The sequence below is a fragment of the Leptosomus discolor genome, chromosome 2, assembly GCF_034619465.1.
Source record: "Leptosomus discolor isolate bLepDis1 chromosome 2, bLepDis1.hap2, whole genome shotgun sequence".
Lineage (NCBI taxonomy): Eukaryota > Metazoa > Chordata > Aves > Leptosomiformes > Leptosomidae > Leptosomus > Leptosomus discolor.
The window spans coordinates 128,217,781-128,242,755 of NC_141392.1; the positions used below are offsets into that span (position 1 = coordinate 128,217,781).

General features: G+C 46.3%; 1 protein-coding gene across 2 annotated transcripts; it reads right to left on the reverse strand.

The window, feature by feature from the left end:
- Window positions 1-1,163: 1,163 nt before the first annotated feature.
- Window positions 1,164-24,021, reverse strand: ZNF512 (zinc finger protein 512). 2 transcript variants are annotated; one of them, XM_086460360.1, is made up of 13 exons: window positions 23,927-24,021; window positions 22,163-22,252; window positions 21,366-21,368; window positions 17,646-17,729; window positions 16,252-16,376; window positions 15,782-15,868; window positions 14,435-14,533; window positions 7,505-7,672; window positions 6,783-6,977; window positions 5,987-6,088; window positions 4,569-4,631; window positions 3,995-4,093; window positions 1,164-3,512 (listed from the first exon to the last, which is right to left on the reverse strand). In XM_086460360.1, exons 1-13 carry the CDS (start codon window positions 23,970-23,972, stop codon window positions 3,213-3,215), a joined length of 1,461 nt encoding a protein of 486 aa, XP_086316486.1. In that variant the 5' UTR covers window positions 23,973-24,021; the 3' UTR covers window positions 1,164-3,212. The 2 variants fall into 2 exon arrangements, with proteins under 2 accessions (XP_086316486.1, XP_086316485.1); XM_086460359.1 differs by lacking the exon at window positions 21,366-21,368 and having other exon boundaries at window positions 22,163-22,255.
- Between the last annotated feature and the right edge of the window lie 954 nt (window positions 24,022-24,975).

The following is a 24,975-nucleotide window of genomic DNA, read 5'->3' on the forward strand; positions in this document are numbered from 1 at the left end:
TTTCCCAGACAGTGACTGCTTCTAGCAGTGATAACGCTTGATGTTTATAGTTAATACCTAGGAATGGTGTGCAGAAGGGCTCTTGCTTATACTTGCTCCTGTAAGCAACCAAGGTCACTGCTAAATTCTGTAACCCGTATCGAGGTGCCGGACGTGAAAAAGGGCCAGAGCGAAGCGAAAGGTCGCACCTGCGCGGAGCAGCGAGCCGGACAGGTGACCCCAAACCGACCGACTAAGTATTCCATCCCATACACATCATATTCAATATAAAGCTGAGGGACCATGAGGGTTAAGTTCTTCCTCTTCGATGGCTGACATCCAAGGAGGACTGCGTCCATTCTTCCGTCTGCAATTTTATTTTATATAAAATAAAATATTTTATTATTTTCTTATTAATATTATTTATTTTATTTATTTAGTATTTAGTATTTTATTATTTATTTTATTTAATCCTCATCCCTGGAAGCATTCAAGGTCAGGTTGGATGGTGCTTTCAGCAACCTGATCTAGTGAAAGATATCCGTGCCTGTGGCAAGGGGGGTGGACTAGATTGTCTTTAAAGGTCCCTTCCAACCCAAACCATGCTGTGATTTGATAGGGTAGAGTTTTGACCTAGGTTTGCAAGATGTTAGGCTAACCGAACTCTTAACATTGAACAGTAGACTCATGGGTGCTTGAACAGCAAATCTTAGCACAGTAGGCCGTAGTAGAATTAGCTCTTTTCATGTTACTGATAGCCTTGGATACACATGATGTTGTGAAATCCCCAATTAAAATACCTTCCTCGAGGCTAAACTTTCCCATGCCCTCAGAGCAGCAGAGCATGGCTGCGGTTCTATGGCAGGGTAGCCTGTCAGTCCATCTACAGCGGGATGCAGGTGCTCCTGAACACATCACACTCCTCAACATCGGTGGACTCTGCTGGGACAGTAGTGCCATCACCTCTTACCAGCTTGAGCCAATCCAGCAAACGATCTGCTGCAACACTGATGGTGCATGAATGGTCTGTTTGATAATGATTTTTTTCCATATACTATGTTCTGTGAGGGAATATGTTGTTGATGTAACTGTACAAAATCCAGCTGGTCACAAAGTACCCATGTCTAGAAAGCAGGTCTGGTTAGTAACTCGTAAATGACAGCAAATAGGACTCTAGACTGAAATCCACTAAGAAAACCTCCTTTAATTCATGGGTTTATCGTGCTGTCCATCTGCTGGCTGGGAAGGTAGTAAACACGTGTGGTCCAAGTACAGCTGTGCAGAGTGGAGTACTGAGAAGAAACGGTGCAGACAACTGCACAGCACCAGAGCATGCAGGACAAAGAAGTGGTCAGGCTGGCATGTACTGTGCAAGTAGGGATGGTACCAAGAAGACTACATACGAACAGACAGGAAACCACATTCTCGCACTGGAGACATTTATTTTGTCATCTTCTGGTCTTGCCCCTCTTACTGCAAACCTTATACACCCTGCACAGAAGTCCACATATTTAGACTTTCAGTGCAGCACTGCAAACACAGTGACAGCTGGTTCCAAGAGGCAGTGTAACTACTGCACGTACACCGCAATGGAGCGCTGCATGCTGTCTCACTACCATACGGGTGCTAATCCCCATGATAAGACATGCTCAGCTGGGGTCTGCTTTGCTTATTTTACAGAAGAGGCAGTTCCTGAGAACACCCTGGCCATACAGCACGTCCCACTAACAGGGCCAATGTGATTATTCTGGTAATAACAAACACATAAGTATAAACCCACCTCTTCACCAGGCCCTGCAATGGCTTCCCTGTGAATGTCGGCACCAGCAACTTTGGTAGACAGTGAAAATTCACAGGGAGGTAACATGGAGCCAGCTGCCTATTTTCTTGCCTGCAAAACTGCAATGGAAAGGTAAAATTTTGCAACTTCCTGGTACAGTGGGTCTTCGGATAACAGAAATTCTGGAGAACCCATTCTCTGAAAGACAGAGTAGGACCGTCCGTGCTGCTGCTCCCTACTAGCTTCTATGACATCTGCTGCATTTATGGAGCACAGGAAAATATTCCCTATGATCCAGAGTTCATGCCAACACGTGACTTAAAATAATGAACTGTCGTCTTTTAACTTTTTCCACAAAGGGAAGCCACTGCTAATACACCTCATTCACACAAAGGAAGCAGTATTGAAAAGAAACAGGTGATAGAAGACAACAAAGGTGGTGTCTACAGGAAAAAAGGACACTATGGGAGCATGGGCATGACAAAGAACACCACAATGGAACCTGGGTCTCAGCATTAGCAAGACTGCTATTGTAGAGACGCACTGACTTGCAATAAGTTTGTTTCCCAGGTGAGTCTGAAACAAGCGGTCTTCAGAGGGCCCACTAAGGCCATCTTATTACATTAGTTACTGGAGGTCTCTGAAAGGCCAGTGAACCTCCAAAAGGCCGGACAGTATTTATTCCTCACTGGACTGGAAGACCCTCTACATACATTCAATGCCCAGTGCTACAGAACACAGATGCCGGGGGAATACTGGGTTCCTGATGAGGGTAATAATGATGTCCCGTCACCTCCAAGCAGACCAGAGCTTATGTGCTACCATCTGGTGCTGAGCCTAAACATCAGTGTATGAAGGAGAGACAGTGCCTTGTGCAACAGACTGGAGCATACGCTAGGAAGGTATTTGCTCTTCTGTGGCAGCCCTGCTGACAACAGACAGGACAGTTATGGGGCAAGCTAAAGCCTTTGTATTCCACACAGTGCTGCTAAGTTTGCGTGCATACTGTGCAAAAAAGGATTCCCCCCTTAAAGACACCTAAACACTGTGATACTCACTCCCTTATAGGGAGAACTGCTAAAAAAGAACCCTGATCTCACCCATCAGAGGAAGATGACAAAACAGACAGCTGCTGTACTGGAAACCACTAAACAAGCAACTAATGTGACCCACACTGAGACTGTAACCAGAGCAGGAACGACACCGGGTACACTGCTAGCGCCACTGTCCAAAGGAAGTACACCAGGAGAGGCAGCCTCTGAACCACAGCTTTGGTTTGAAGTCTCTCACAACTAACCAGAGGCAACAGTTTCAAAATCAAGGTCACTGAGCAGAATGGAGTCACAGTCCCAAAGACATTCAGTTGCTTATGTTAGGGCTGTGGGTTATGAGCCTGACAGAAGTGGGGCTTATAACAGAAAAGCTTTAGGATTACTCCTCCTCTTCTTGGGATTTACTTTCGGCCCCGCTTGCGGCTGGTTTTCGGAAATTCGGCTCTCTGTGCAACTTGGGGCTCCCCCTCCTCGCTGCTTGCGCTCTCATTGTCCACCCGCTGTGGACGACCTCTCTTACTTCTCCTCATTTTTTCAACTCCAGCAGTGGGGAGCTTCTTGGCAGCCAGGGTCCCAGTTCTCTTCTTTCTGCCCCGGGTCAAAGGACGTTTCTTCCGTTGCTTCCTCTGCTCTTCTCTTTGGCGGATTTTCATTAGCTTCTCAAAGCTTTTGGTGGTAGTTGTGTTCACATCAAACCAGTCCTGGAGGGTTTAGAAGGCAACAGGTTGGTACTGACGGTGAAAATACCACTTAAAGCCTAACAGGGCTTATAATAAAGCTGTCTTGTGGGACAGGGGTTTCCTGAAATGTGAGATCTGTAAAGGCAGCTGCCTAACGAAGCTCTGTTATTCAGTGTTCCTCCTCAGGTGTCACTCTGTCTCAGAGGATTCAGACTTGATCTGGCAACTGCCTGGCTAACGGCATGGGAAATGCTGAAGAGCTGAACTGAGCAACAGCAGCTTGGGACAAGACATGTGACACGACACGACACTTGCTCCCCAGACCAGAGCGTAAGACCAGCTGTGTTTAAGCAAATCAAAGGCCACTTGAGTCTAGGACCCCATTCGCAACAGTGAGCAAGGAAAAAATAAAACGGGGCAAGCATCCAGCATTTCCTTCCCGAGACACCCTCCCCCACCTCCAACAACCTGGGATTTGGGGACCTCCATTCTGCCTGCCTTACCTCAGCATGCACAGAGTTGATGTGATACTTGACCCCACTCTCTGAAATGAACTCCTTCTCACACAGGAGACACTTGTATTTACCAGCCACAAAGTCTCCCTGGCACCAGAACAAAAAAATCCATTACCAATTGCTGCCTAGAAGGCTGATATACCTATATATTGTACTTGAGTCTTGCTCAGATACAACCCAGCAGTAAGAAGCAGAAGCTCTTATTCATACTAGACAACGCTTAAGCTACAGGAGCAGTGATATTATTGACCAGTTACACCCACAAAGCATGGGACTGCTCTATTAGATGTTACAAGGTCTCCAGCATTGTACCTGGAAAAAATGCTCTTGTAGCTCTGAATCTACAGGTAGGACTGCAGTTTCACTAAAATGCACGCCATTAAGATGGTTCCTCCTTGCCTCAAGCAGCGTTTGCAATGGCAATCCCATTAGCACAGAGGGAAGCACTCAAACCATGAGGAACTCAGATTAGCAGATGGCAGAACAACAGCTTGAACAAGGAGATATCTGAGGGACAGGAACGGTCAGGCTATTGATATAAAAGTACAGGAAGGCTACCAACCAAGGTACATGTGCCAAGGTGAGATTTGAGTCCTGAGACACTGCCGTATACAGATTCACAACCCTGAAACAGTAAAAAAAAGTGTGTGTCAGCAAATCTCTAGTCAGAAATCACTTCTTCCGGCACAAGAAAGTCTTATTCTCTGGAAGATAATTCCAAAAGGGGTAAGAGAGGTAGAGGGAGGGAGATACTGAGTCCTACAAAGCCAGAAAGCTACTGGTAAAAAGACCATTAAAAGAGACTTGAGCTTTCAGTAAGTTTAAGTATTTCTCATTCCTGAGCACATTTAGACATTATAAAGAGACTCCTCTCACAGCTACATTCACCCTCTATCAAAAGCCTGAGCAAAATGATAGAGTTTGCATTTTGCCTAAAGTGCAGCAGAGATGAATTTCAAACCAAGCACAGGGGCAAGTACAAGACACTTCAATCTCTCCTGCTCTGCTCGTGTATCTAGTGGCACAGAGCAGAAGTACTGATCCAACATCAATGCCTCACTTAAAGGGCAGCTTTACAGGCCTACCCCATGGGGAGCTTTAGGCATCAGTCTTGGAATACTAGATCACGCTCAGCCAACAGCCCAGACCCTGAATCAGGAAGTACGTGCAAGACACGCTTCTGGGTTACTGGCTGGCGAAACAGGACGGCTGCTTTTCGGGACAGCTCCATATACAATGTTATGTTGGAATCCTTACACTTGGAAATGACGTAAGCCTGAAAAACAGGGAGAGGGTGCTGGGGGTGGGGTAAGGCAGGCGGAAGGCATTGTCTCTACACCAAACCCAGACGGAAGCCACCACTGACCGTTGGCTATCCAGCAGTGTGCGTCACACGTGTCACACTTACCATCGTTTTCACCAATGGGGACATTTCCTTTCACTGGATCTGACTGGTGACTGCTGCATGGGATTGTAAGAATCTAAGTGCACATGCATAAGCATCCCTAGACCAAGACAGCAGTGCAATGCACGAGTATTCTGTAGCCCTTAAAAAAGCTTTCAAAAGAAAACTTAAGTGCTGTGCCAGACAAAGTCCCTCTACTCTTGCATTGCCATCTCTACTCCTCCCTTCTTCTATAATTAGATTTAGCACACCTGCCAGGCAGGCAGGGGCCTGTCATTTTTCCACTGCTCAGACCTCCAAATGGACCACCTCCCAGCTGGATGTGAAAGCCGTACCAGACCAACACCAAGGTACTGGCTCTGAAGCGGACAAACACATCCCAGAGGGATCACCCCTAGGGCAACAGTTCAAACAGGGTCTTGGTTCCACTAACCAACCATACTGAGACGGAGCAGCATTTGTCACCCACAGAGAGACAGAGAGACAAACCGCAGTTTCGAGGTCGTGGAAAGCTGTTGGCTCATACAGACCTGAAATCTGTCCCCTTTGAGGCTTCAGAAACACTTAAGGATTACCTGATTTGGGCAGTGGACTCTTCGGTACATCTTTATCTCCGTTTTCCATTTGCACAGCACATCTTGACTAAATGTGGGCAGTCCAGGACGAGTGTATTTCAGCTGAGATAAAGAGATGGAATTGAAAGCTGGAAGCAATGTCGGCTACATGTAGTGCCAGGTATGCCCCTTTCTCTCCCAGGTTGTGAGACCAAAATGCTATTTCTTCTCCTACTCTAACAGCCAAACTCTCAATAACCAATCTTTTCCTGTCTCACCGACTCCCTACAAACATAATTGAATCCGGAAAACCCCCACAATACCAGGATCCAAAATTTCCCGTAACTTTGACTACAACAATTTCTCTAAATGTACTTACCCCATTAAAATTGTAAGTCATCCTTCTCCCTTGGGTTTCCCTTACAGCCTAAAAGATGCTCCTGGAAACTCTGAAGACTGAATAACTATGAAATATCACTGCATGGCAGCAGTGATCTGCAGCCTATGACCTGTGAGCAACCTACTGCCTATAACTGCCTTTGTTACCTGTGCCCACTGAAAATTACAGCAGCAGGACTTGAAAGTCATTATAGCCTGCATGGATTAAAATACTTATACCACAGCAACTGCTACTGTAGCAATACCGTAATCGAAGATCAGAGAGAGTAAAACCTGATCCCTCCCACAAGGTATTACTTCTTCAGTATTGCCCTCCATGGGCCACTAAACACTGGCAACACTGGGTAGATGCCAGTGCAAGATTCAGCCGATGTGAAGAAAGACTCAAACCCTATACAGAATTTTTAAGGCCTTCTACCTTCCGGTCATCTGGAATCAAGTCCTGCAGAACTTTTCTCTTCGGCCACTCTTTGGCCAGCTCTTCTCCAGCTAGCTCATGGAGATAGTAGATTGCCACCTTTGCAGATCTCCTCTGAACTCTGCCTGTGGTGTTTGGTTCCCGTTTTATTTCCTTCAGGCTCTCTGTTCTTCTCTCCTCATGGAGGAAAGTGACCTGCAATGAAGGCCAAAAAACATGTGCCTCCTTCACTAGTTCCTATTTCAGTTACACTAAATAGTGTGAATAAATATTCTGCCAAATGCTTCGCAAAAATGCTGCTGCAGCTGTGGTTCAGTGTCACAAGACAGGACAGCAGTGCATCCCACTAGCAAGAGAGACCCCCAAATCTACTCAGGGTGGTCACAGCAGTATGGCTCAAGCAGAGAGTTTCACAGAGCCACTGGTCTCGAAAGGATATCGCAACATTTGCTCTAAAATCCTCATGGACAATAAGCATAGTACTGCCTGTTCCAATGTCTTTTAAGAGAAAGAAAAGCATCCCACAAGTTATACGTGTTAGCATCATTCTTCCATGGAGCGAAAGTCAGGCTGTAGCAGACTGTGCAGCAGACACTACTAAATAGTAGATTTAGTAGCACAGAGTACTAAAAAAGTAGCAGACAAAAGCCTACATGTGTCTCAAGTCTGAATGGCTTAAGTACCACCACTCGATCCTGATAACTATGGCATTTAGCACTTACCGGCCCATGCTTAGATCGGAGATGGTAGACAAGTCCTGCCTTCGATTTGTATGCTTTTCCACAGTGATGGCACTTCATAGCCATTTTCTCCAGCTCAGAAGCAGCCTTCCCACATTTTTTAATATGATATAGGTACCCCATTATGCTAGTGAAACTGCCTGTGCAGCCCTGTCAATGCAGAAGAAAAATACACAGAAGAAAAACGCTCTCCAAGTGATCACAAGACCACTGTGTGTAGAATCCACAGTTTGCTGACCAAAGTACTGTTACTTTTCCTGTCAAACCAGAGACAATCAGGTAGTAAACGTTAATGTTAGTCTGTTTAGATAGACAACATCTGGGACAAAGAATTGTCTGCAACTGGGAGAAACGGTTTCTTAGAACCGCTTTGTAGGTAGTGGGCGACAGAAAATTTCAATATATGGAATGAAGAAGCAAGATAAATGAGGATGCACAAAATGGAAAAGATTTTCAGATACAATGGAGGAGTTGGACAGAAAAAGAGGAAGGTTTTATACTTGTTCAGCCGGTCAAACTGCCTAGAATGCATCAATATTAGGGTGATGGTACATAAAACTTTCAGCTATTCCTAGGATACAGCTATTGTCTCATGCTGCAGCGGAGGAAGACAAAAACTCCAATGGTTCCTGGGGTTGCCCCTTACTAGAGTATCTCCTAACCCTGAAACCAGTGATCAGCTTGACACTGACCTTGGAAACAGGACAAACCAAATATGCATCAGCAAGTTTTTCATGTTCTTAGATGTAACCATCTGCCCTCCATTCCCTTCTCTAGCTGTGGCCAATCTCTATATTTTAAAAAAAAAACACAGACAAACTCACACAGTTAATTATGCATAAAAACATCTTCCCAGCTGTCACGAACAACTAATAAACCAGCAGAAGTACACATTAATAAAATAATTCTGGTGCACACAAGAACAAAGCAGTGTCCTCTTGATCGCCCTTGAACACACCAACACATCAAATACTCAAAGAGCTCTAGCTGACCCTGCTTGAGCACAAGGGTTGAACTAGATGACCTCAGAAGTTCCTTTTCAGCCTTTACAGTTGTGCAATTCTGTGAACAGTTTATATACTGTTGCAAGGTAAAATGGTTATCATAGAACCATAGAAAGGTTTGGGTTGGAAGGGACCTTAAAGATCACGCAGTTCCAACCCCCCTGGGAAGGTTGCTCTAAGGTCTCCCTGGAGCCTTCTCTTCTCCAGTCTGAACAAGCCTAACTCTCTAAGCCTGTCCTCACAGGGGAGGTGCTCCAGCCCCCTCAGCATCTTCATGTCCCTCCTCTGGACCCGCTCGAGCAGGTCCATGTCTGTCTTGTGGGGGGGGCCCCAGAGCTGGACACAGCCCTGCAGGGGGCGTCTCACCAGAGCGGGGCAAAGGAGGATAACCTTCCTCAACCTGCTGACCACACCCTTCTTAATGCACCCCCAGATACCCAGGATACTGTTGGCCTTCTTGGCCACAGGGGCACATGGCTGGCTCATGGGTAATTTTCTGTCCACCACCACTCCCAGGTCCTTCTCCACAGAGCTGCTCTCCAGCAGGTCAGCCCCCATCATGTACTGGTGCGTGGGGTTATTCCTCCCCAGGTGCAGGACCCTACACTTGCCCTTATTAAACCTCAACAGGTTCCTCTCTGCCCAGCTCTCCAGCCTGTCCAGGTCTCACTGAACGGCAGCACAGCCCTCTGGCGTGTCAGCCACTCCTTCCAGTTTTGCGTCATCAGCAAACTTGCTCTGTCTCTTCATCCAGGTCATCGATGAACAAGCTGAACAAGACCAGACCCAGTACTGACCTCTGGGGAACAACGTCAGCTGTATGCCTCCACCTGGACTCTGCACCACAGACCACAACCCTCTGAGCTCTGTCCTTCAGCCAGTTCTCAATCCACCTCACTGTTCACTCATCTGTCCCACACTTCACTTCCTAAGCTCACCTATGAGGATGTTGTGAGACAGCATCAAAAGCCTTGCTGAAGTTGAGGTAGACAACATCCCCTGCTCTCCCCTCATCCACCCAGCCAGTCATGCCACCACAGAAGGCTATTGGCTCGATCAAGCATGGTCTCCCCTTGATGAATCCATGTTGACTATTCCTGATAACCTTCTTTTCCTCCGCATGCTTAGAGAGGACATCCAGAATGAGCTGCTCCATCACCTTTCCAGGGATGGAGGTGAGGCTGACTGGCCTGTAGTTTCCCGGATCCTCCTTCTCACCGTTTCTGAAGACTGGAGTGACACTGGCTTTCCTCCAGTCCTCGGGAACCTCTCCTGTTCACCACGACCTTTCAAAGATAATGGAGAGCAGCTCAGCAATAACATCTGCCAGCTCCCTCAGCACTTGTGGGAGCATCCCATGGATTTGTGGGTGTCCAGTTTGCCTAAATGATCTCTAACCCAAACCTCCCTGACCAAGGGAAAGTCTTCCTCCCTCCAGACTTCCTTTCTTACCTACAGGGTCTGGGATTCCTGAGGGCTGGTCTTAGCAGTAAAGACTGAAGGAAAGAAGGCATTCAGTAACTCTGCCTTCTCTATATCACAGAATCACAGAATGTCACGGGTTCGAAGGGACCTCGAAGGATCATCCAGTCCAACCCCCCTGCCAGAGCAGGACCACCCAGAGCAGGTCACACAGGAACGCGTCCAGGCGGGTTTTGAATGTCTCCAGAGAAGGAGACTCCACAGCCTCCCTGGGCAGCCTGTGCCAGGGCTCTGCCACCCTCACAGGGAAAAAGTTTTTCCTCATGTTCATGTGGAACCTCCCGTGCTCCAGCTTGCACCCACTGCCCCTTGTCCTGTCACTGGCCATCACCGAGAAGAGCCCGGCTCCACTCGCCCGTCACGTATTTATAACCATCGATGAGGTCACCCCTCAGTCTCCTCTTCTCCAGGCTCAAGAGACCCAGCTCCCTCAGCCTTTCATCACAAGGGAGATGTTCCACCCCCTCGATCACCTTTGTGGCTCTGCGCCGGACTCTTTCCAGCAGTTCCCCGTCCTCCTTGAACTGAGGGGCCCAGAACTGGACACACTATTCCAGACGGGGTCTCACCAGGGCACTACTTCATTCAGCAGCGGGCCCACATTTTCCCTAGTCTTCCTGTTGCTACTGACGTACTTGAAGATGCTCTTGTTGTTACCCTCGACACCCCTTGCCAGCTTTAATTCCAAGCGGGCCTTAGCCTTCCTCATTGCATCCCTGCACACTCTGACAACATTCCTGTAATCCTTTCAAGAGGCCAGTCCCTTTTTCTACATTCTGTAAATTTCCAGTTGAGCTTTTCCAGAAGCTCCTTGCTCATCCATGCAGGTCTCCTGCCTCCTTTACCAAAATTAAAAGCTCCATTTTAATCACCCTAGTTATCCTCTCTAAAAGAGTTCGAATGGGGATCAGACAGTAACCAAAGGTGAACTGCTTTCTAGTGTAAGCAAGAGAATGTCACCTAACAAGTCATGTGCGAAGCCCTAAAACTTCTAGTTGAGCTAGTCAGTATTCACCAGACTCTTACTTTGTTTAGTCGTGAGGTTCTAACCAAGTACCACTCATTCCAAAATTCATTCCTATGCTCAGTACTTCACAAGCGTTTAGAGGAAATTCCCAGGCATCCTGCTGCTTTCCAGGTAACACAGTATCCCACCCAAGTCCCTCAAGAGACTACTAGACTTGAAGGGGCAAGGGGATTACATCAGGCTTGCCTGTGACAAGCCATGGGATGATGTGCTGTGGTTTGACGGATGGGGTGCTAGCAAGGGCTCTCAGCCTGTTGCTCTGAGATGTGCTGGGTACACTGGAGCACATCTGAAGTCTCACAGAGATGAGCCATGGGCTCCTGAGGTAATAGGAGCCAACAAGGAAACACCAGCAAAATACCTCAAAGGAATTAAGGTGTGTGCCTCTAAAAAGGTGACACGTCTGACAGCCCAGCTGAACTGACTCTACACCGATGCACACAACATGAGTAACAAACAGCAGGAGCGGGAAGCCACTGCGCTGCTAGAAAGCTATGACCTAGTTGCCATTCCTGAAATTTGGTGGGACAAATCCCATGACCGCAGTGCTGCTACTGATGGCTACATGCTGTTCAGAAGGGACAGGCAAGGAAAGAGGGGCAGAGGGGTTGCCCCCTATGTCAAGAAATGCATAGATTGTGAAGAGCTGTCTCTGAAGAATAGCCACAAGCAGATTGAAAGCCTATGTCTAAGAAGCAGAGACCAAGGCAACAAAGGGAACCTTGTGGCTGGTGTCCACCACAGGGCACCCAATCAAGGGGAGCCTGTTGACGAAGCCTTCTTACTCCACCCACAGGACGTCTAATGCTCGCAGGCTCTTGTTCTGCTGGGGGACTTCAATCACCCCAACATCTGCTGGAAAAGTAGCACGGTGAGTTGTAGGCAATCCAGAAGACTCCTGGAGTGCATGAAGGACAACTTCTTAAGCCAGGTAATAGACAGCCTGACTAGAGGGGATGCGTTACTGGACCAGCTGGTCACCAACACAAGCAAGCTAATTAGACATCATGACTGGAGGCAGCCTGGGCTGCAGTGATCATGCACTGATGGAGTTCACAGTCCTGAGGAACATGGGACGGGCAGAGTAGAGTCAGGACCCTGAATTCTAGGAGAGCAAACCTGCAGCTTTTCAAGGAGTTATGTCAACAGGACCCCCTGGGAAAGTGCCCTCAGGGACAAGGGAGCAGAACAGAGCCGGCAGGTCTTTAAGGATGCTTTCCACAGAGCGCAAGAGCTCTCGATCCCCAAGTGTAAGAAAACAGGAAAGGCAGTTAAGAGATCGACCAGCATGGCTGAGTTGAGACCTGCTGGTCAAACTAAAGGGCAAGAAGGAAATACACAGGCCATGGAAGCAGGAACAGGTATCCTGGGAAGAGTACAGGGACGCTGCCCGGTTGTGCAGGGATGGGCTCAGGAAGGCCAAGGTGCAGCTGGAGCTGAACTTGGCAAGGGATGCAGAGAGTAATAAGACAGGCTACTACAGATATGTCAGCCAGAAAAGGAAGATGAAAGAAAGCGTATCCCCCTGATGACTGGCAAACTGGTAACAACAGACAAGGAGAAGGCTGAGGTACACAACAACTTTTTTGCCTCGGTCTTCATTGGCAATCTGTGTTCCCACACCTTCTGAGTGCAGGTACCTCAAGGCAAGGACTGGGGGAGCAAAGTCACTCCCACTGTAAGAGAAGATCAGATTTGAGACCACCTGAGGAACCCGAACATACGTAAGTCTCTGGGGCCTGATGAGGTGCATCCCAGAGTCCTGAAGGAACTGGCTGATGTAGTTCCCAAGCCACTCCCCAGGATATTTGAAAAATTATGGCAGTCAGCTGAAGTCTTCGTTGACTGGAAAAAGGGAAGCATTCCACCTACTTTCAAAAAGGGTAGAAAGGAGGACCCTGGGAACTACCAACTTGTCAGCCTCACCTCTGTGCCTGGGAAGATCATGGAATAGATCCTCCTAGAAGCTATGCTAAGGCACATGGAGAACAGGGAGGTGATTCGAGGCAGCCAGCATTGCTTCACGAAGCACAAATCTTGCCTGATGAACCTAGTGACCTCCTGTGATGGAGTGACTACATCAGCGGACAAGGTAAGAACTACAGATGTCATTTATCTGGACTTCTGTAAGGCCTTTGACACAGTCCCCCACAACATCCTTCTGTCCAAGCTGGAGAGATACGGATTTGATGGATGGACTATTCAGTGGAAAAGAAATTGGCTGGATGGTTGCATCCAGAGAGTAGTGGTCAATGGCTCAATGTCTGGATGGAGATCAGTGACGAGCGTTGTCCCTCAGGGGTCTGCATTGGGACCAGTACTGTTTAATACCTTCATCAACAATACAGACAGTGGGATCGAGTGTACCCTCAGCAAATTTGCAGATGACACAAAGCTCAGTGGTGCTGTTGACACGCCTGAGAGGGAGGATGCCATCTGGAGGGACCTGGACAAGCTCGAGAAGTGGGCCTGTGTGAACCTTGAGGTTCAACAAGGCCAAGTGCACGGTCCTGCACCCGGGTCAGGGCAAGCCCCGGAATCAATAACGGCTGGGTGATGAAGGGATTGAGAGCAGCCCTGCCGAGAAGGACTTGGGGTACTGGTGGATGAAAAGCTGGACATGAGCCGTCAATGTGTGCTGACAGTCCAGAAAGCCAATCGCATCCTGGGCTGCACCAAAAGCAGCGTGGCCAGCAGGTCGAGGGAGGTGATTCTGCCCCTCTGCTCTGCTCTGGTGAGACCCCACCTGCAGGGCTGCGTCCAGCTCTGGGGGCACCAGCACAGGACAGACATGGAGCAGGAGAAGGCCATGAAAAAATCATCAGAGGGATGGAACACCTCTACTACAAGGAAAGGCTGAGAGAGTTAGGGTTCTCTAGCTTGGAGAAGAAAAGGCTCTGGGGAGACCTTACTGCAGCCTTTCAATACTTGAAGCGGGCTTACAAGACAGATGGGAACAAGATCTTTAGCAGGGCCTGTTGCAACAGGACAAGGGGTAATGGTTTTAAACTACAAGAGGGTAGATTCAGATTAGATATCAGGAAGAAATCTTTTACCATGAGGGTGGTGAAACACTGGAACAGGTTGCCCAGAGAGGTTGTAGATGCCTCATCCCTGGACACATTGCAGGCCAGGTTGGATTGGGCTCTGAGCAACCTGATCGAGTGGAACATGTCCCTGGCCATGGCAGGAGGGATGGACTAGATGGCCTTTAAAGGTCCCTTCCAACCCAAACCATTCTATGATTCTATGGTACTCTGTCTTAAAAGCACAGCTAGGATCTTGAAACAAATCCAGTTTTGGCCAGCACCAAAGCATAACCAGCAGAACTCTCATAATATTTTATGTTCATGCATCCACTGCCATTTAATTCAGGATACTCAGCACAATGCAGCTTACCTCCCTCGTACACTTTAGTTTTCCCATACGCTTCAAAACCTTCCGAAGGCGGTCTCGCTCAAGCTGCTCATCCAATTCTCCTCCCTCCTTCACAACTGGCTAAAGTACAGCAGAAAGATGAAAGAAAACCACAGGATGCTCAGCATTTACAATTCTTCTCATAGGGAATTCACTACTCAAGACACTATTGAAGGAAAGCTTCTAAAATAATTAAATCTCTGTAACTTACGATTTTACATAAGGGTATCTAATATAGTGATCACTGTCTATATCCCAGAACAACTGTATTATCTTTAAAAGGAGTAAACTGCCTGAAAACCATGTTGCAGATAAGTTTTAGCACTTAGACAGCTATCGACGAATGAAACCTTGACAAGAAATGGTCCCAAACTATAGCAGCTGGGAACGAAAAGGGTATGTATTTCCATAATTACTTTTCTCCCCTTCCGCCTGTGGAAAGTACTTACCCACCTCTGTCATGCATCTTTAACATTTACTGGTCCTACCATTTCCACTTAGCCTAACTAAAGCTAAGCAGACTAACTGCCTGTAACAGGTATTCATCTATGCTAAATTACAACTCGAGTTCTTCTCTATTCTCTCTGATGGTTATTGTATATTATGTCCTACCCTACCTTATAATAACATCACACCTAGACTGAATAAAAACTGAGTGACAGACCTATTCCTCAGAGCTAGAACATGATCCCTGGCCTATTGCATTTACTAGTACAGCTGTAGGTTCTGAAACCACAGTACTTCTGGGAACTTCATAAAAAATAACAGTAATGAATTATCTAAACTTTACCCAAACTTCTGAACGACCTTTCCATAAGTTCTAATTCTTCACAACTACAACAGGAGACATTGATTCTTTAAAGTAATAGTAAAGAGGAAAAGCAGATTGTAGCATTAGTATCTTCACAGTAAATAAGAGACAAGAATTGAACTGCTGCTTCTGCTTTTTTACCTTTGAACTTGTAAAGAACTGAAATCTTGTCTGGTCTGGATGTAGGAAAAGTCATACTTTCTAGCAAAGGACTGAAAATTGCAGCCTAATCAGCCATCATTTTATTTTCTGATCGAGAATACCTTTTGTGTGTGACATATAACCAGCCTAAACAGAAATTCATCCCCTCTTTCTAACATGTAGCATGTCTACCATCTCTGGTAACATTCTACTGTTTTTTCAGACGTCAAATCTCACAGGAAAAATAACCAGCAGACAAGGTTTGAACAGCTACAACATCTGAAAAAACACACCACGTTCTGTTTCTGTGTGCACCAGGGAAGGAACAAAAGACTATCTTCCCTGCACCATTTTTAGAGGCACAGCAGTTGTGTTACCTGATTGTTATGGTCTGCCATGACATGGTATTTCATCCCTCCTAAAGACTTCAGCTGCTTCCCACAGTGATGACACGTGAACATTTCCTAGAAATAAACAAGGACATGGTGCACATAACTGTAAATTAACCAAAGCACTGGGAAACTCTTTGCGGGAAAGGAGCAGGAGAGGAGAACATTTTATTTGGGCCTGGTAACCGCCCATTAAGAACAGAAGAGATTTTATGGAGCCTAAAATTTAGGGGAACAATAAAATAGCTCCACCTTTGTTCACTACACCAAACCTCCAGCAATATGCTAAGCAAGAAGCACCAAGCACAGTCTGTAACAGACGTATAAAGGACTCTTGCTTAGAGACACGATGATGAGATGAAATCGGGTTTAAATGCAACACAAAACAGTGTGCAGGCACTTCTATTGGTAAGCTGAAGAGGAGTAAAGAAAACATGTCTCATATCTTGTGTTCTTACCTGCCTGCAATTTACCATATGTTTCTTGAGTCCTTCTACAGTCTTTCTCGCCACAGCCCGGCATGTTGGACAGGTAACTCGGCCTTTGTCCTGAATTTCCAAAGACCACCGCTCTTCCATACTTCCTGTCAAAACAAAAGGTTTGGAACAGAAGCGCAAACACAGTATCTTGTTTTTTTTTTCCTTTGACACGCACAATGAATCCTAGAAGGAAACAGGTCACACTACCAAGCTTGTATCCAGTTCCATTTCAATAGGTTTAGCTTATTTGCAGCTTTAAATGTGTCATGTGACAAGGCACACGTCACTCCTTTTGGGAGATCTTTTTATAAAAACTCTTTAATCCTACCATCCCCTTGTGAGGAGTGTTCTTCCACTTGTTCAGTAGAGCTTTTTCCTTCATTCATTTTTATTACAATTATATTAGCATGCAGACTAGACTTTTCTTTTGGCAAAAGGGTTTTCACAGTAAAAGCAGTCACAGACGTGACCAAACAGTTTCAGACAAAGTCCACAGTTCAGTTCTGGTAGCCAGATCTTTAGAACTCCACTTACATTAGCCAGCAGTTTTGGTACCGAGAGCGAACAGAGCTGCACCACCAGGCCAGGTTACTCAATGGCCAGGGAAAAGTACCCTGTGTGGCACGGTTTTCCAGTTCCTGTCCTCTTTTTGAAATGCCAAGCAAAAGCTTGGCATAATCCACAAGGATCATAAATGACTGAAAAGGGTTCTGTGAAGATAGTGGCTTAGCAGCCACCTGAAATTTTATTATTAAAAAAAAAAATAATCTAAAGGTGTTCCTTTTTGCCCAGTAGTAACAGGCAGGGTTGTCCCTCCCAGGTGGCTGGGGTAAAAGTCCGCGAATCAAACACACTTGGCAGAAAACTGGGGTATTTAATGAGCGCTGTGAGCTACACATAGCAAGTCATTCCACTCGCTGAGTCAAGGCTAATGTTATTTTTCTAGGATGGACTGCTTGGATCTCTGGCTACCAGGTTACCAGAAGAGGTGATTTGGCAGCAACAGCCACAGAGTTTTTCCTGCAAACATTCTGCTGAGTAAAACTATAAATATTTTTATGAGTTTTATAGTGAAACTATTTTAACAGGCTTTTGCTCAGTTCAAAAAGCAATTCCCCCTTCACTGTTCCATTATGCAGTGGTAAAATCACACGGAGCTACACTATTAGGCAGCATGCAGTGACTCCAATCCTGCTCTGCAATACTGACACGGTGTCAAAAGAACGACAGCCAGTTTTAACTTGTCAACAGTAAAGTGAACAAGAAAATGGGAACACCAGAAACACAGGTGTTGCTTAGATTTAAATCCTAGAATCACATTTGTCTTTTAGCTGCTTTATAAACATTTCTGAGCAACTGCTGCTTCTTCCTACCTGTGCCATAGGCTTCCGGTTCTTTCGCAACACCGTGGCCTTTCGTTTTGGAGTTTTGTTGTGTTCCAGCTTGCTGTTTTTTTCCTGTTATAACGCAAACAAGAAAGATGAGAATTAATTCTGTGAGCCTTGTTACAAATAAGCAGAGATTTTTTGTTAGGAGGTTGCTATTCAGTCTGCTGTCTCAAAGTGTCTCATTTAGAAATGTTCAATGTGGGTTTTTTTTTTTTTCCCTTTAAAAAGGAATTCTGAGATTATGTTCCCTGCTCCCTTTCAAAATCCACAGCTGTTTAGAGCTGCAGGCATTAGTTCCATCAAGATATCTGTAATCTGTACGGCTGATCCTACACAAGGCTCAGGGGATGGGAACTCTTCACGCTGAAACAACCACTGTCCACAGTATGGCTGACCCAATCTAATGATTTATTGACAACCAAGTGGACAGACCCATTCCTTGACTCATTCCCGTTTTCTTTAGACTAAACAACTCCTATTGTTTTAGTATTTTCTCATGGGTTATGTTTTTTGCGCTCTTCTCCCTGCTCTCTTCAGTTGGTCCACCCATTTTCTGAACTGCAGTGCCCACTGCTGGAAACAGCACTCAAGTGTGACCCTGCATTAGAGCAAAAGAATTAACTTCACATGTACGAAAGTCTACATTCCTGCTCAAATAACTCAATACAACATCTGCCTTTTTAAAAACAAGTATGATACCATTGGTCCCTATTCAGCTTTTCATCTGTTATAAACCTCAAATCCTCTTCCGAAGAACTGACACGTAGGAGGTTGTTCTTTGTCTTTCAGCTGTGCTAATATTTCTTCCTGACTACAGCATCTTTAATTTTACACTCCATATTCCATTCCACTTTTCAAACCGTTTCTCTAACATCAAGACCACTTTCAATTTTAGCCTTTTCTCCAACACACTTGCCATCTCTTTCAGCTTTGTGCCATCTACATACTTCCAAGTCCCTGATGTCAAAAACAATACTTAGAATTGAACCTAGAACAGATTGTGAATCATCATTGTATACTTTTTTCTATTTCACAGAAAGCACAGAAACATTAAGGTTGGAAGGGACCTCCTGAGATCACCTAGACCAACCCCTGTGGCTAGGGCCAGCTAGAGTAGGTTGCCAAAGAACATGCCCAGTCAAGTTTTGAGTATCTCCATTGATGGAGACTCCATAAAGTCTTTGGGTAACCTATGCCAAGGTTTAAGCACCCTCACAGTAAGAAAGTGTATTCTTGTCTTTAGACAGAATTTTGTGTGTTTTCATTTGTGCCCATTACCTTTTGTCCTGTCAGTGAGCACTACAGAGAAGAGTCTGTCTCCCTTTTCTTCATCCCCTCCCATAACATTTGCCCTGAGACTTCTCTCCTCCAGACCAAAGTCTCACAGCTCTCTCAGCCTGTCCTCATAGGAAAGATATTCCAGTCCCTCTATCATCTTTGCAGCCCTGCATTAGACTCTCTCCAGTACGTCCCTGTCTCTCTTGTATTGGGGAGCCCAGAACTGGACACGGTACTCCAGATGTAGCTTTACCAGTGCTCAGCAGAAAGGAAGGATCACCTCCCTCCACCTGCTGTCAATGCTCTTCCTAATGTAGCCCAGAATGCTGTTGGCTGCCTTTGTCAGAGGAGCATGTCGCTGGCTCATGGTCAACTTGCTGTCCTCCAGGACCCCAAGGTCCCTGTGTGCAGAGCTGGTTTCCAGAAAGTTAGCCCCAGGTATATGTTGGTACATGGGTTTATTCCTGCCCAGCTGCAGGACTTCACATTTCTCCTTGATGAGCCTCAAGATATTCCCCTCTGCTTAATTCTCCAGCCTGTCAAGGTCCTGTGAATGGCAGCACACCCATCCAGTGCACCACCACTCCTCCCAGTTTTGTACCATCTGTGTACTCGCTGAGGGTGCACACTGTCCCATTGTCCAGGTCATTAATGAAAATGTTAAACAGCAGTGGCCCCAGTATCTATCCCTGGGGTACACCACTAGCGATGTGCCCAGACTTTGTGCTGCTGATCACAAGTCTTTGGGCCTGGATGTTCAGCTGGTTTTCAATCCACCGCACTGTTCAGTTATATAAGCTGCACTTTGTGAGCTTGTCTATGAGGATGTTGTGGGGAAACAGCACACAAAGCCTTGCTAAAGTCGAGGTGAACAACATCCACTGCTCTCCCTTCATCCACCAAGCTAGTGACCTCATTGTAGAAGGCTATCAGGTTGATTAAGCATGATTTGCCCTTCATGAATCCATGCTGACTACTCCCAACCACCATCTTATCCTTCATGTGCTTGGAAATGCTTTCTGAGAGAATTCTCTCCAGCACATTCCCAGGGACCGAGGTGAGCCTGACCGCCCTGTAGTTCCCCAGATCTTCCTTTTTTCTGTCTGTGAAGATAGCAGTGGTATTTGCTCTCTTCCAGTCTTCAGGAACCCCTCCCACTCACCATAATCTTTCAAAGATAATCAAGAGTGGCCTCACAATGACATCAGCCAGCTCCCTCAGCACTCAGTGCAACCCATCAGGCCCCATGTGACTTACAATCATCAAATGATAGAATTGTTTAGGTTGGAAAAGACCTTTAAGATCAAGTCCAACCACTAACCCAGCACTGCCAAGTCCACCACTAAACCATGCCCCTAAGCACCCCATCTACACGTCTTTTAAACACCTCCAGGGACGGTGACTCCACCACTTCCCTGGGCAGCCTGTTCCAACGCTTAACAACCCTTTTGATGAAGAAGAGACCTTTTGCATCTAACCACTGATAACAATCTTTTGAAGTCATGAAAGACCTACGATGTCAAGCACTTCCCCCCTCCGCCTCTGTGGTAAAAGAAAATTAAAGTTGTTGGGTTTGATTTCTCCTTAACAAACCCATATTGCACATGGAGAATAAGGAGGTGACTGGTGACAGCCAACATGCCTTCACCAAGGGCAAATCGCGTCTGACAAACTTGGTGGCCTTCTATGACGGGGTTACGGCGTTGGTGGAGAAGGGAAGAGCAAATGACGTCATCTACCTGGACTGGTGCAAAGCATTCGACACCGTCCTGCACAACATCCTTGTCACCAAATTGCAGAGACATGGATTTGATGGACGGACCGCTCGGTGCATAAGGAATTGGCTGGACGGTCGCATTCCAAGAGTCACGGTCAACGGCTCGATGTCCGAGTGGAGACCAGTGACGAGTGCCATTCCTCAAGGGTCGGTATTGGGACCGGTGCTGTTTAACATCTTTGTCGGCAACACGGGCAGTGGCACCGAGTGCGTCCCCAGCAGGTTGGCCGACGACACCAAGCTGTGCGGCGCGGCCGACACGCCAGAGGGAAGGGAGGCCATCCAGAGGGACCCGGGCAGGCTGGAGACGTGGGCCCGTGCAAACCTCATGAATTTTAACAAGGCCAAGTGCAAGGTCCTGCACCTGGATCGGGGCAATCCCAAGCACAGACACAGGCTGGGCCATGAGTGCATTGACAGCAGCCCTGAGGAGAAGGAGCTGGGGGTGCTGGTGGATAAAAAAACTGAATTATGAGCCAGCGGTGTATGCTTGCAGCCCAGAAAGCCAATTGCATCCTGGGCTGCATCAAGAGAACTGTGACCAGCAAGTCGAGGGAGGGGATTCTCCCCCTCTACTCCGCTCTGGTGAGACCCCCCCCCTGCAGTGCCGCGTCCAGCTCTGGGGCCCCCAGCACAAGACAGACACGGACCTGCTCGAGCGGGTCCAGAGGAGGGACGTGAAGATGCTGAGGGGGCTGGAGCAGCTCCCCTGCGAGAACAGGCTGGGAGAGGTGGGGTTGTCCAGCCTGGAGAGGAGAAGGCTCCGGGGAGACCTTAGAGCGGCCTTCCAGTACTTACAGGGGGTGGTGCCAAGAGGAAAGATGGGGAGGGCCTCTTTTATCAGGGAGGGTAGTGACAGGATGAGGGGTAACGGTTTCAAACTGAAAAAGGGCAGGTTGGCGTTAGATATTAGGAAGAAGTTCTTTAGCGCGTGGGTGGTGAGACACTGGCGCAGGTTGCCCAGAGAAGCTGCGGATGCCCATCCCTGGAAACGTTCCAGGATAGGTTGGATGGGGCTTGGAGCAACCTGGTCTAGTGGAAGGTGTCCCTGCCCATGGCGGGGGGGTTGCAACCAGATGGTTTTCAAGGTCCCTTCCAACCCAAACCGCTCTATGATGTTGCTGTTATCATGTACATATTAGTCTCCAGATGTTTACAAGTAATTTGTCTAATTTAGTCCAGAATCTTTCTGGAAACTGAAATGAAGCAGACTAGCCTATAATTCCCCTACTTCCTTTCCTTCCTCCCTTTGTTGGACTTTTAAGGGAGACTGAAATTAGAACAATCATCTCCCACTGTACAACAGAAATTAGTCAACAGTCTCCTATAACAATACACCCAGAATCAGAAATAGAGTTGGAAGACAGCAGGGGATAACATTTGGGCAGTGTAGAAGTCTGGAGTACCTGGAGGCTTGTAATTAAGAATTACAAGTTATTTGTATTACCTGAAATCTTCTGCTTCTTCTTGGGAGAGTCTTTAGGATCGTCACCTTCCCCTTGCTCAGATTTCCTCTTGCCTTTCAATACTACTTCTCCTGCTAATGAGTAAGAACAGAAATGCTTCAGTCTCATTATTCAGTCTGGGTAACAGCTTTGAGTCTGCTGCTGCCCCAGCTTCTCCTTGTATTCAGTAGTTAACAAAAAAAGACACAGTAGTTTTCATAAGGCACCTGAACACCAGTAAGCCAGACACAGCCTCTTGACTCAGGGACATTTAGGCACCCCACAGCCTGCAATCCTCCGACACAGAAGATATGGAAGCAACAGTGCCACAGCATGGTCTGGGAAAAATACTACCCCTGAGGAAGAGAGTCAGAAGGTGCTAGGTTATGGCATAAAAAGCTCATCTGCACACACACAAAAAGGAGCATAGAGAAACAATGGCAGGTGGGGAAGTCCAAATAATATCCTGCCTCCTCTCACTATTCTCAGGCCTATCAAAGGTCTATCTCCATGAACACAGAGAAGTACAGAAGCACAATGGCAGGCAGGGGAGCACAATTATGGACTCAAAGAAACAGTCACCTTTTTCCCAGGTCCGTCCCAGGAGACACACCAGGATGAGTCAATGTAAGCTGCTCTCTTAAACTCCCTTTGGAAGGGGGAAACAGTGAGAAGGGACAGTGTGGTGTCAATGCTTAGGGTTATGTGATACATAGGATGCTAGGGAAGAACAATTCAGGATTACACGAGATTGGGATGTTTAGAAGTGGTATCAAAGGAAGGCAAAGGGAGAGAATCAGACGATTTGGGGAGGAACAAGTGTAGGAAAATAGAGGTGCAAGAAGACAAAAAGGCCCACTTGCTTGCAAACAGGTGGTCGGTCAGTATACAAGTCTGGTCATGCCTGACAGCAAATCAGAAGTGCCAGGCATTGCCTAGGCATGGTCCAGGCATGCCGGAAGGACCAGCAACTGGTATGGCTCTGCGGGCCTCAGGGGCTAGTACATCCACACACCACAACCGAGGAGACCGGGATCCAAAAGCCAGATACTAATGACCAAGGGTTTAAATCCAGCTACAGGAGAGATCTACTTTGCACATACACGTGCACATGCAAACGTACACATACATACATATATGTACTTTAGCTCTTCCCACAACAGGATGGAATCAGATTCTGACTTAGAAGAAAGTGCATTAAACAGCGAAGTTTTGGCTCTCTGCCACACAAAAAGTTTGGTAAACAGCTCCTAGGCCAGGAAATCTGAATGTTCCTACAACAATGTAAGAGCCAAGCCACTCCAAATCAGAAAATCTTAAGTGACAGAAGCAAGGAAACAAAAGAAATAAACACATCCTTAAAAAAAAAATTTAATGATCTACCAACAACAAAAGTAGTATCTAATCCAGAATACTAACGAACGGTCCCCTTCTCTACACCTTTAGTGTTGACTGTTCTACTTCTAAAGCTCTCAAAGTATATTCCTGATACAATTGGCAGAACCCTTATACATTTCTCTTCTACAGATAAAACTGAGTTCAGTCACAGAATCGTTAATTTTAAAGACACAGAGGAACTGCATAACATCAGAGAATTTTACCTATGTCTCTGCAGTGAAGTAAGTTTATTTCTCCTAATACATGAGCAGCGTTGTCAAGCTTGTAATTTGCGACTGAACTGCAGCATGTCTTTCAGAAGTCACCTAACCTCCCATAAAGAACCAGGGAGAAAACCAGTTTTGTATTGAGCCAAGAGTGATAAGTACCTTTTTTTTCTGAAGATTTGTTAATGCCGGTTTTTATTCCTCTCATTTCCAACCAGTAAGCAGGTCTGCGAATGGTACGCTTGCTTCTGGACTCTGCACTTCCGTTCACTCGACCCTTTGGTGAGGCAGAAGAAATGTTGCTGACTGTCTCATCGCAGTTACTGTTCAGTTCTAGGACAGTAGTTTCCACCTCCTCAAATTGCTTAGACCTGGAAAACATCAACTCGAAATCCTATGTATATGCACGGATACATACACACAACCACGACAACTTGACAGACAACATCTCTTTCATCTTCCCGAGTACTCTAAAAATTAATCTCACAGTTCATTGAATCGCCTGAGTTTTGTGAACTGAAAAGTGCCAGCAAGATAAAAGATCCTAAATGTTATTTTTTTTGTTACATCCTCTAGAGAATGACATTAGAAAGCTACTTGGAAGGAATAGAAAAAAAAATATTCATCCTACCTCAAACCTTCAACTTAAGAAGCAGGCACAAGTTAATCTCAATTTAAAAATACAAATGTATCTTTAAGCAACCAATGTGGAATATAAGAGTTCTTTTGTGGCCCATTGTTACAAAAGAGACCTTTTCCATCCCACAAAGGGCAAGTTCTCCCTCAGCACGTATCCCCAGAGTCAGAGATGACACCAAACAGTTAAAAGACTTAACGCAAGTAAGAATTTTAACCAGTAAGGCTTTCAGCAATGAAGCCAGCTTTACAGTATATCCTACAAATCATCTACATTAAGACTAATTTAGACTTGCCAGCAGCACTTATTTTTCTTCCTAGAGATCAAAGGGAACTTTGCTTCACTATTCTCAAATATTTCTCACAGCCCTGAAACGCCTGGACATTTTATATTACTGTGCACGACAGCAAAATGATCAGGTGTCAAAGAATCACACAGTATCTATCCTCTGGGCAAATACCATTAACGTAAGAGGAAAGAACAGAAAACAGAAACACTTTTCAGCATACCCTATTGCTACCACAACTCACAAACAGAAATAAGTAAGTCGCTTGAACGATGACTGTGTCGGCCA

Bases quoted from the DNA above. Each gene is read 5' to 3' on its own strand.
- ZNF512 (XM_086460360.1), bottom strand. From the start codon at position 23,972: ATGAGAGGAATAAAAACCGGCATTAACAAATCTTCAGAAAAAAAAG. The intron at 16,377-17,645 runs GTAGGAAGAAGC...TTGTTTTGACAG, and splicing joins ACCGGAAGCCTATGGCACAG to GAAGTATGGAAGAGCGGTGG. The intron at 6,089-6,782 runs GTAGAAGGCCTT...TCTTTATCTCAG, and splicing joins TGATTCCAGATGACCGGAAG to CTGAAATACACTCGTCCTGG.